At 40.5% G+C, this 12,482-nt stretch overlaps 1 protein-coding gene across 4 annotated transcripts in view; it reads left to right on the top strand.

Annotated features, from left to right (window-relative positions):
- SETDB2 (SET domain bifurcated histone lysine methyltransferase 2) overlaps window positions 1–12,482 on the top strand; it is an 81,299-nt gene that overhangs the window by 48,129 nt on the left and 20,688 nt on the right. For all 4 annotated transcript variants that reach the window (XM_061133782.1, XM_061133779.1, XM_061133780.1 and 1 more), the window contains one exon: window positions 5,275–5,396. In XM_061133782.1, coding sequence (XP_060989765.1) covers window positions 5,275–5,396 — 122 coding nt within the window. The remainder of the gene's footprint in view (window positions 1–5,274; window positions 5,397–12,482) is intronic.

Here is a 12,482-nt window from a genome sequence, read left to right on the forward strand (position 1 = left end):
GTGGGCTACATACAGTCCATGAGGTCGCAAAGAGTTGGACACAGCCGAGCGACTTAACATGAGCACTAGTGATCATACAGAATGCAAGGTAAGTTACTGGAGATGAGGTTGCTTCCCGACCCTTTCCCCAAACTCCAGACTCCTATAACCAATTTAATCAATGCCTGGAACCATCTCAAACTCCTGTTTGCCTGCACACACCCACATTCTCCAAAGCTGCTTAACCACTAGCAGCCTTCCCCATTCCATTCACCCAGGTGCTCAGACCAAAACCCTAGTGTCATACTCGGTGCCGCTCTTTCCTCCTTACCTCCCATCTCACGTGTTAGTCAGACCAGTCAGTCCTGTCTCCAAAATTTATCTCGAGCCTGACCTCTTCTTGCCACTTCTATCACTACCATCCAAGCCACTATCATCTCAGGCCTAGACTGTGAGTTTCCTGACTTCCACTCTAGCCTCTCATACAGACAAGACTGTACAGTAGCCAAAAGGGCCTTATAAAACAAAAAGCAAATGTGATTCTCCTACTCAAAGCCCTCTAGTAGTCTCATTGCTTTCAGAATAATCTTACTGTGGCTACTGTGTACCCCATGTCCTGACCTGATCCAGTCCCTACCCATCTTGATGACTGCCACCCCTCACTGCCTTGTGAGTCCTCTAAACCCCTACCATATTCAAATCTCTGCTCAGAGGTAACCTCCACAGACAGCCTTGCCTGCCCACCCTGTTTGGAAGAGCCCTCCCCCGACCCTCATCAAACTCACCCTCCTTCCCTTGCTCGGTTTTTCTTCATAGCACTTACTACTACCTGAAAATAATATATGTTTGAGGGTCTGTCTCTACTACTAGGATGTAAGTTTCATGAGTGTTGAAATTCACATCTTATTCCCTGCTTTATTTCTAGTGCCTAAAAGGATACATAATAGATACTCATCACGTATTGAAGAAACCAGTCAGTCTGCATGTAAAGAGCTTGGCTTCTATTCTTCAGGTGATAGAGAAGGGTTTTTAGCAGGAGAGAGACACGGACAGTGGACATTTTAGATAGCTCACTCTGGCAGCAATGTGAAGAAGGAAGTGGAGGCGTGACAAGGGAAAGCAGGAGGAGGGAGATGAGATTATCAGAATGGACAAGATAAAAGACAGTGAGGGCAAGGCAGTCCACTTTTCCACACCGCTGCCAGAACTCACTCTCCGATGCACATGTGCCTACACACAGAGATCAGGTCATGGTAGTACCATTCAGTTCAGTTCAGTCGCTCAGTCGTGTCTGACTCTTTGCGACCCCGTGAACTGCAACATGCCAGGCCTCCCTGTCCATCACCAACTCCCGGTTTACTCAAACTCATGTCCATCGAGTCGGTGATGCCATCCAGCCATCTCATCCTCTGTCGTCCCCTTCTCCTCCTGCCCCTAATCCCTCCCAGCATCAGTTCCATTAGGACCTGTTAATTAGGACCTGTTGGCTACCAAGAGTGCAAAATCAGCCTGATAGCATTTAAGCAAAGGGGATGCTTATTAAGTGGAAAGCAGGGAGACCAGACTCATCCCAGGAGCATGGATGCTGTTGCGTTTTCCAGAAAGAGCCAGGAACCAGGGCCTGAAAAGTCTTCGTAAAGCTTGACCACACTCAGCATGTCTGCTTTGTTCTTCTCTTTCTTTGGTCCAGTTTTCCTGCTAATGGGATAGAAGATGGCCACCCTCACAGCTTCTCAGGTTTTTACATCTCCTTCTTCAAGAAACCAGCCCAGTCTGAACTAAAATCTTCTATTCTGAATTCTGTATATCTGGGACGGGCAGGTAGGTCCTTTAGGACTGTCAGCTGTGCGTAGGGAAAGAGTCACATAGTACAGACATGTCTACTGGGGGTCATTCCTGTGTGCGATGGTGAGCCTGGATAAATCAGGAAATCGGAAGGAAATAGTGAATTAACCCAGTAGAAAAATGGGCTAAGGATGTCAGTGCCAGAGAAGAAATGCAAATGCCACCTTGTGATACCCTATATTCATAATTAGAGATGATGATTCATTTCCTTTGCACTTTGTATTCCTTTTTGACTCAGTCATCTAACTTTCTGTCCCAGCTGTACCTTTATAAAATGTTTTAAGATCAGACACTCTCATTTTTTCCTAAGTTTTGTTCACTACCCATAATCATTTATTCTTCCAAATAATATATTTTTCAACTTCTTTAAAATAACCTTCTTGAGATTTAATTTGAAATGGCATTAAATCTAAAACTTATGCCAACCAAAGAAAAACACAACCTAAAAATTGCAAGTTTTGTTTCATGTTGGGACCTTACTCAGGACTGTAGCCTTGGAGCCAAACTCTGAGGAACTGCTTTGAAGAGGTGAGGGAGGAGTCAGGATATATAGTTTTTGCTGAAAAAAAACATGTGGTTGAACATCAGAAGACTACTGCTAATAACAAAATCTCAAGTTAATGATTTTAGAGCTTTTCTAAGTATGGGAAGATGCAAGAATCTGGGCTCATGGAAATTATTCCTTAGAAATGCATCGTAAGTATTTAGAGCAAGTATTCTGTTTTCACCATCCTGAATTCCCCTGAGGGCACACCGTTATTGGGGGGTGGGGGTTGCTGCAGTGGCTGACGGCTTGATGGCAGGCAGCATGTTTTTGTCTGCCCTCATTTGAGATAGAACAGACAGCATTATGACATCCAGCCTTCTGTCCAGGTGCACCGTATTTCTCTCGTACTGAAATGGAACCTAAAACAACTCTTTGATCATGTTATTCCCCTCCTCAAAAATCCTTCCTGGCAGCCTTTCACCATCTGTTCCTCAGATTCTTTTCCAGCTTCCTTTGCACGAACTCTCCTCTTCAGTCCCGCTGATCGGCTGTCTCCCAGTCAGATCTCTTGGCCTCTTCCTCCATCTGTGCTTCTGTCTGCAACGTCCCTCCCGCCTTGACTCCCCTGTCCATCTCCAGGTTGTACCAGCTCAAATCCGTGTCCTTGACAGTACCCCATCCCACAAGGAGCACTTCCTTGTCTGACCATAGCAAGTATTTTATTTCCTACTCAGCAGTTACATTACTCTGCCATGTATTCTGTTATTTTACTTTCCTAGTTGCTACTTCGTCTCCTTGTTTACCTTGTAAACTTCTTGCAGGGAACAGTTCTGCCTCATGTTTCTTTCATATCCTCTGTTGTACCTTCTTCCATCTGTACCATATCTTCCATATGGTAGCCACCGTCTACCTATGCCTCTTGAGCACCGAAAATATGGATTGTCCAGTTGAGCTGTGCAATAAGCCCTAAACACACTGGACTTCAAAACTCAGTACAAAGGATGAATTAATTGTTTTATTGATTAAATTGTTGAAAGGGTAGTATTTTGGATATATTTGATGGAATAAAGCCTATTAAAATTAATTTCACCAACTTCCTTTTGAGGGGGCCTGCCGTGCAGCATGTGGAATCTTAGATCCCGGATGGGATCAAACCCATGCGCCCGGCATGGAGAGCACAGAGTGTTAACCACTGGACCACCAGGGAAGTCCCTCCTTTGCTTTTTTTAAATGAGGCTTCTAGAAATTCTTCATCTGCACCTGTGGCTCACATGGTGTTTCTACAGACAGCGCTGGTCTAGAGCCCTCAACACAGTGACTCTTGTATAAAGAGGCACTCCCAATTTGGTGCTAGTTTGAGAGGAATGAAAGGCAGCAGTTCGCCCATTCCATTTCATATGAGGCATTTTTTCAGTCTCCCCCACTCCCGTTTTCTTGGTTGGTAGGAGCAGGAGGATCACTCATTTGTAGCCCCACTAAGCAGGACTCCAATCCAGGAAACAGAAGATAATTAAAGAAGAAACTCATCTGAACGTGAAACAAATACTAGCTCCAAAGTGAGGTTTTTGGACAGTGTGAGATGCAAAATCTAATTTAAGAGAGGTGCTAAGAGATCTTACACTTGGGAGTAACCAAAAAGACTTTTAAGAAGAGCTTAAGCAGTTTGTGAAAGTGAAGCCACTCAGTCGTGTCCGAGTCTTTGTGACCCCATGGAGCCCACCAGGCTCCTCCATCCATGGGATTTTCCAGTCAAGAATACTGGAGTGGGTTGCCATTTCCTTCTCCATTAAGCAGTTTAACCTCATCTAAATCAAACCCTTTCACCGTTAAATGAAGTTTTGTTTCAGAACTAAAATTTGAAGGTAAAATTGAAAATGCTTTCTGCTATGGAAAACCAGATGAATAAAGAGGATGAGCATTGGAAAGGGCAAGGAAATATTACATTGATGCTTGTGGCCAAATTAACAGCAAACTAATAGATTAGAGAGTAAAGGTTGTCTCCCACTGGTGCATCCAAGTGGGATGTTGGGAACAGCTGGCTTTTTTCTGTCTCTGACTCTTCCCTGTTCTTCCTGGCTGTCCTTCTCTGTTCTTTCCTTTCTTCATTCTTCTCTTTAAAAAAAAAAAAATCTGCTTCCTACTGTCATGTGTCTTTCTCTCCTAATTTATTATAATGCTAGATTACATCACATTTAAGTACATTGTTCATTTACTTCTTTTTTTTTTCATTTACTTCTTTAATTCAATTTATTTTTGAATATAGTATAGTATAAGGATCTAAATTCTTTTTTATAGATAGTTAATCAGAGCATTATTTGTGGAATACAGTTGATTTATAATGTCAGTGACTGTAACTGAGAGCTTACTGTGGGCAGGGCAGTGTTGTGAGAACCTTGTATTTAAATTCCTACTTAGGTTTGTTAGGCAAAGGTTTTCCTCATGTCTGTGTGTGCTCAATCTCTTCAGTCATGTCTGACTGTTTGTGACCCTGTGGACTGTTAGCTCACCAGGCTCCTCTGTCTACGGGATTTTGCAGGCAGGAAGACTGAAGTGGGTTGTCATTCCCTCCTCCATGGGAATCTTTCCAATCCAGGGGTCAAACCGTGTCTCTTACGTCTCCTGCATTGGCAGGCGGGTTCTTTACCACTAGTGCCATCTGGGAAGCCCATTGTTCCTCATGTTTAATTTTATTTATTTATTTACCTTATTTTTTTTTTTAGAAAGTCCCTGGACATTTTAAATAAAATATTTTCTTTTTTTTTTTCATTAAGACATTTAATGCAAATGTAAAATTTCAAAAATTGCAAAGGTGCATTTCTACTTGGGTCCTGAATTTTTTCTCCCTGGGAGCTGAGACTCTCTTCTAAAAACAAATGCCCAGCCCTCTCCTTTAAGATGGGTGGAGGAGTTACAGACCAAGAAATTCCACTTTTCCATTTCTCATGAGGGATGTTACTTTGTAGGTGTCTTCCAGGTTGCAGAAAGGTTGCAAAAAAGGATATGCGCGCTCTGCCCCAAAGACCTCGAGTGTAGTGTCCTGTACTTTGCACAGTCAGAGAATATAGCTGCTCATGAAAACTGTTTGGTAAGTTTGAACACACATGAGTCCTTTCAGGGAAGGACATCCCAAAATAGATAAATGTACTTCGAATACAACACAGAACAACACATTGACTGCCCATGGTTTGGACTTTTAAGTGGGGATTTGGGGAGCGTATTTTTCTCTTTCTAAAGTTTCAGGTAGTAATACTTTTTGATTACTTTTGGTTTTATTTATAACTGATCAAACAAGAAATTATGGTGAAGAAGCTTCTTTAAAGATATTTTAATTAAATATTTCAAATATAACAGATACCCATAGACATTTATAAAATGTCTACCCCAGATTTATAAAATGATGTATGATACTCACTTCAGCTTTTTTTTTTTTTTTTTTTAAGGGAAAACAGCATAGATAGTTAAGGACTCTCCCTTCTCTGTCCCATTTGCGGCATTCCTTCACCAACACAAATTTGGTACTTATTATTATCTTGTGTTTTTAATTTTATGCTTCCACCACATATTTAAGTATTTCTAAACAGTAATATGTGTTGTTTTACATGTTCTTGGACTTTACAGAATTTCTATCAAATTCTGTGGATTATTGAGACTTATCCTTGTTGATAGTAGCTCTACTCTTTAATTTTAAATGTTACAGTATTCCATTTTATGACTATAATTACTATCTTTTTAAAATGATTTTGTTTTTCTCTCTTTAGTATTTATTTATCTTTTGACTGTGCTGATTCCTCGTTGCTGCACCTGGGCTTTCTCTACTTGCAGCAAGCAGGGGCTACTGTCTAGTTGGTGGTTCGTGGGCTTCTCAGTCCTGGGGCTTCTCTTGTTGCGAAGCAGAGGCTCCGGAGGGCGCAAGGCTCAGCAGTTGTGCACGGGCTTAGTTGCAAGACATGTGGGATCTTCCCGGATCAGGGATCGAGCCCGAGTCCCCTGCATTGGCAGGCAGATTCTTAGTCACTGGACCCCCAGGGAAGTCCCTATAATCACTGTTAAAGTGAATGATCATTTGAGGTTTTCCAGTTTTTTGTGTGACTGACCAGCTGCTGTGAATATCCTTGGATAGGTCTCCTAATTCATAGGAGCTTTCCTCTGATCTGGGGCACTTAGCAAAAAGCAGAACTGCTGGGCACGGGAAGGGAGGATTCTGCACCTTACGAAATGTGCCAAACTGCTCTCCAAAGGGATTGCGCCAAGTCTGACTTCCCTTACTTCTTTGTCAACACTTAATTCTGTGTGATTTATTTATTTATTTTGGTCTGGTAAAAGTGTGCGTAACTATGTAGAAAATTGCCAAACTGTCCTCCACGGTGGCTGTACCATTTTATATTCCCACCCGAAATGAGTGAGAGTTCATGTTGTTTGTATTTTAATCAGTAATGGCCTGATGACATGAGATTTTGAACATCTTTTCATGTATTTATTTGCCATCTGTATATCTTCTTTGGTGTTGTCTGTTCAGATCTTTTGTCCAGTTTTTCATTAGCTCGTTATTGTTGTTAAGTTTTAAGAGCTCTTTATATCTTGGATAGAAGTCCTTTGACAGATATATTTTATGTATTTTCTCCCAACCTGTAGCTTTTCTTTTCTTTCTCTTCACAGTTCCTCCTTGGGTCTATGGTTTGTCTGTCATGATACTATGAAATTTAATGTTTTCCTTTCAGATAGTGTGGGATAGTCTCTTGTTTGTATTTGCAGTTCCTGGATGACTTAGTGGGTTTGCACCTCCCTTGCTGTGCTTCTGTGTGGTTCTGTTTTGCTTTCTTTTTGCAGTTCTGTTTGTCGATTCTATGACTTCTGTTCAGAGACTACATTTTATTTTTGAGATTTTTTTTTTTTTTTTGAGATCTTAATTTCACTTATATATGTTTATTTACATAAAAATACATTCAATGCTTTATCGTATATTTGGCTTTTGAGTTTATTTATGGTGCTGCCTGTTGCATGGAAGCTTGTAATGTAATTAATATTCATCATTTTTCTTTATAGTTTGTAGGATTTTCACCCTAAGAATTTCTTTTCCATATTAAGGTTCTGTTTCCCAAAAAGTTTAAAAATTGTGTTGTTTTCATTTAGCTTCTTTTTAAAATTATGCTAATCAATTTATTGTTGATAATAAGAATGCCTTTGGATTTAGGAACAGCTCATTTAGGACTGAGGTGAATTAGAAAGCTATGGGCTTCCCAGGTGGCTCAGTGGTTAAGAATCCATCTGACAATGCAGGAGATGTGGATTTGATCCCTAGTTGAGAGGATCCCCTGGAGAAGGAAATGGCAACCCTGAACTGAGGAGCCTGTTGGGCTACAGTCTATGGGGTCACAAATGAGTTGGATATAACTTAGCTACTAAACAACAACATATTAGAAAGCTAAAGGAAAGATTGAAATAATTAAGGGAAGTGATATTTTTGATGCAACTGAATTTATCTGGATTACCATATAAAGCAGGGATCTACTTTTGACAGCTTATGGTGAATGATGTCGGATTCGTGATATCTAAAGATGATGATTTAGCTTTGGGACCAGGAGCCAGGCTTGATCACTCAAGAACTTCTGTGTAACAGAGTTTTATTAAAGAGAAAAAGGAACAGAGAAAGCTGACACAGACATCAGAAGCGGGGTGGAGAGTACCCCACTCACTGCCAGGCCCACTCTCACAACATACATCTTAAGATAACAAGGTTACTCAGAAGGTTCTTGTTAAGGAGAAACGTATCTTTGAGCAAGATTCATTGTTATATTGACTAAGACAAAGCAGTGTAGAAAAAAACGTCTGTCCTTTTCTCCTCTTTGAGAACTCCAGACCCCTGTCTCCTCCTAGAGTACCCCGGACTTCTTATCAACCTACCTAGGAATTGACTCTCTCACTTTTTTTTTTTTTTTTTTAATGTGATTAACTACTTCCCCCAGCTCTATCTTGCCTGCAGTGCAGGAGACCTAGGTTTGATCCCTGGGTTGGGAAGATCCCCTGGAGAAGGTAACGGCTACCCATTCCGGTATTCTGGCCTGGAGAATTCCATGGACAGAGGAGCCTGGCAGGCTACAGTCCATGGGATTGCAAAGAGTCAGACACATTTGGGCAACTAACACTTTCACTTTCCTGCACTGTTTTTAAAAAAACAAACTATCCTTTCCTTACTGATTTGTAGTGATAATAATGGTAACTATTGTTGTTATTATTTGGTGTCCACTGTGTGTAAGGTAATACTCTGGGAGCTTAACCTGTATTTAACTTTATTCATCCTCACAAGTACCCTAAGACGGAGGTTTTGTAATTAGGCCCAAACTAAGGAAATGGCAGCCCGCTCCAGTACTCTTGCCTGGAAAATCCCATGGACAGAGGAGTGTGGTAGGCTACAGTCCATGGGGTCACAAAGAGTTGGACATGACTGAGCAACTTCACTTTCAAAGGTGGAGCAACTGAGGCACAGAGAAATTAAGTGACTTGCCCAAGGTCACAGGGCTGTAAGTGACTGAGCCAGGACTCTCACCTAGATGTCTAGTTCTTAAACCTTCATCCTTACCTGTTGCTCTTAACAGTATTGTCATATGGGCACAGATATCTTTCTGACTGTCCATTCTGTTCCATTGGTCACTTGTGTATCCCTGGGTTGGTACAGTGCTCTTAACTACTGTGATTTTACGATAAGCCTTGGCTGTTTTTTTGCACTTTGAATTTTGAGATCAGCTTATCAGGTTTCACAGAAATTTCTATTGGAATTTTAACTGGAATTCCACGAAATTTATAGATAAATTTGGGAAAAAATAGACACCCTTACAATATGTCTTTCCATTAACAGGGGTGTCTCTCCAATTAGCCAGGTCTTTTATGAATTTCAAAAATGTCCAACAATTTTTGTCTATAGCAAGTCTAGATCTTTGGGTTTGGTCTATTCCTGTGTTGGTTTTTGTTTTTGTTAATACATTTTTAAAATGGACTATTATTGGTATACAGGCTTCCCAGGTGGCTCAGTGGTAAAGAACCCACATGCCAATACAGGAGACGAAGGTTCAATCTGGGGATCAGAAAGATCTCCTGAAGAGGAAATGACAGCCCACTCCAGTATATTCTTGCTTGAAGAATCCCATGAACAGAGGAGGCTATAGTCCACAGGGTTACAAAAGCGTCGGATGTGACTTAGCAACTAGACAACAACATAATTGATATACACAAACACTATTGATTTTTTTTTTAACTCATCTAAAAATCTTGCCAAATTCTTGCATCTAAAAGTCAGATTTACTTGGATATTTTATTTGGACAGTCCTCATCTATAAATGAAGACTTTTTTTTCCTTTAAATTTTTTGGCCTCTTAATTTCTTTTTCTTATTTTACCACATTTTTCTAGAACCTTGTGTTATACTGGTGATTAGAAGCATTTTAGTGAGCTTTGATTGTTCTTATATTACTGGGATGCTTCTGGATTTTATCATTAAATTTGTATTTAGGTTTTTAATACTTTCAATTTATGAAAATTAGCTCCCTTTTATTTCTAGTTTTCTACAAGTTAAAGTATTGAATATTATGCAGTGCTTTTGTCTGCATCTATTGTAATGATCTTCTGGGTTCTTTCCCTCTCTTTCTCTGGCCATGCACAATGCTAGATGTTTTCTTTTTTTATATACACACTTTGACTTTCTTAAATCTCGAACTTATAGAAAAGTTGCACATACAGTACAAAGAATCTTTTTTGTTCGAACTGATCAAAGAAATATTCACATATTGAGATACAGGAAGGTCATTCTGGCTTATACATGAGTTAAATTGAATTTTATGCTAACTAAAATAGTCTTTCTGTGGCCTATCAAATATACATTGTACATCTGCTTTATTTGTTAGAGAAAAGGGCACACTGACCAGAAGTAAAGAATGTCCATGTTAAAAACAAAGATTACATGCCTCTCTTCCTGGCATGCCAATGCTGGTCCTCCTTTGGTGATAAACCTCCATTCCCAGTACCGAGGTCATACTGACTCACTGTGTACATGCTGGTCTGTTCTTTTTCTTCTTCTTTTTTTTAAAAATGATTTTGAAGAAATGTAACGCTGACTTGTTTAATGTTCTTTGTTCTGACAAGGGATAAAACTGTACTAGAAACAGTGCTTCTGCAGAGCAGTTTCTTAGAGTAATCTGGGAAGTGGACTTCTGGGCTAGGCCTTCATTTGGCTCAAATCCATTCTTATTATAGATTGTTTATTGATTATTTTCATTGACAGAACCATTGGAAATTAAATTGAGGCACAATGTACTATCTTCCTGGACACTTAGTGCGTCTTTTCTAAAAACAAGGATATTTACATAATCACAATGTAACCATCAAAATCAGGGATTTAGCATTAATATATTACTATCACCTGATCCTCAGACCATTCAGGTTTCAGGTTCAAGTGTCCTTCTTTATAGCAGAAGATTCTGATATGTTTGGTTTTCATGTCTCAAGTTTTCTCCTTTTAACTTGTTACTATAAGATATGTGCTTGTTTATTTTCTGCTGTTAACCCATTCTGAGAATAATACTATTTGATTGTGATGTTTATTCTAATATACTCTTGATGTTAATTTTCTATTTTTAGTTAACTTTGTTGGTATAATTTACATTAAAAAGCACTCATTTTAAGTGTACGGTTCAGAGTATTAATTCACGTATTTGCCAATGTAACCGCTGCCACCATCAAGACGTAGAACATTACTGTTACCACAGAAGGTTCTCTCATGCCTCCTTGTAACCACTTCCCCCCCAACCCCAGCGCCTCTAGGTTGAGCCTGTCTTTCTCATCTCCTATGAAGGGAAGCAATATGTATGCTTTGTGTCTGGCATCTTTTGCTCATTAACAGTCTTTGGAGATTCTTCCATGGTGTTTCTCATATCTGTATTTTGTTCCTTTTTATTTCTGCATAGTATTCCATTGTATGGCTCTATCATAATTTGTTTATTCATTTCTCTGTTGATAGACACATGCATTATTTTCATTGTGGGGCTGTGCTGCATGCTCCGCTAAGTCACTCAGTAGTGTCCGACTCTTTGCGACCCTATGGACTGTAGCCCGCCAGGCTCCTCTGTCCATCAGGTTCTCCAGGCAAGAATCCTGGAGTGGGTTGCCATGCCCTCCTCGGGGGATCTTCCCAACCCAGATCGCTCCTGCATTAGAAGCAGATTCTTTACCATCTGACTCCCTGTTACCCTATGGACTGTAGCCCGCCAGGCTCCTCTGTCCATGGGATTCTCCAGGCAAGAATCCTGGAGTGGGTTGCCATGCCCTCCTCGGGGGATCTTCCCAACCCAGATCGCTCCTGCATTAGAAGCAGATTCTTTACCATCTGACTCCCTGTTACCCTATGGACAGTAGACACCAGGCTCCTCTGTCCATGGGATTCTCCAGGCAAGAATCCTGGAGTCAGTTGCCATGCCCTCCTCAGGGGATCTTCCTGACCCAGGGACCGTACCTGCTTCTCTTGTGACTCCTTCGTTAGCAGCTGGGTCCTTTACCACCAGCGCCACCTGGGAATTGTAAGATAACTCTGCTGTGAGCATCTGAATATGTAGACATGCTTTTTATGTATTATATCACTAGTTTATTTTTTTTTTAGATTCCACATATAAGTGATGACATGTACTGTCTGTCTTTGACTTATTTCACTAAGCATAATACCCTCCACATCCATCCATGTTGTTGCAAATGGCAAAATTTCATTCTTTTTTATGACTGATTAGTATTCCATTGTGTGTTTTTGTGTGTGTGTGTGTATACACAATAATATATGTGTGTGTGTGTGTGTGTGTGTGTGTGTGTGTGTGTGTAGATATAGATATAGATATGAGCTTCCCTGGTGGCTCAGATGGTAAAGAATCTGCCTGCAGTGTGAGAGACTCGAGTTTGATCCATAGATCTAGAAGATCCCCTGGAGAAGGGATCTTCTGAAGTGGCTACCCACTCCAGTATTCTTGCTTGGAGAATTCCACGGACAGAGAAGCCTGGTGGGCTACAGTCCGTGGGGTCACAAAGAATCACACACCACACATCTTTATTATCCATTCATCTGTTGATGGGCACTTAGTCTGCTTCCATACTTTGGCTATTGTAAATAATATTGCTATGAACATTATGGTACATGTATC

Source organism: Dama dama, chromosome 30 (genome assembly GCF_033118175.1).
Source record: "Dama dama isolate Ldn47 chromosome 30, ASM3311817v1, whole genome shotgun sequence".
Lineage (NCBI taxonomy): Eukaryota > Metazoa > Chordata > Mammalia > Artiodactyla > Cervidae > Dama > Dama dama.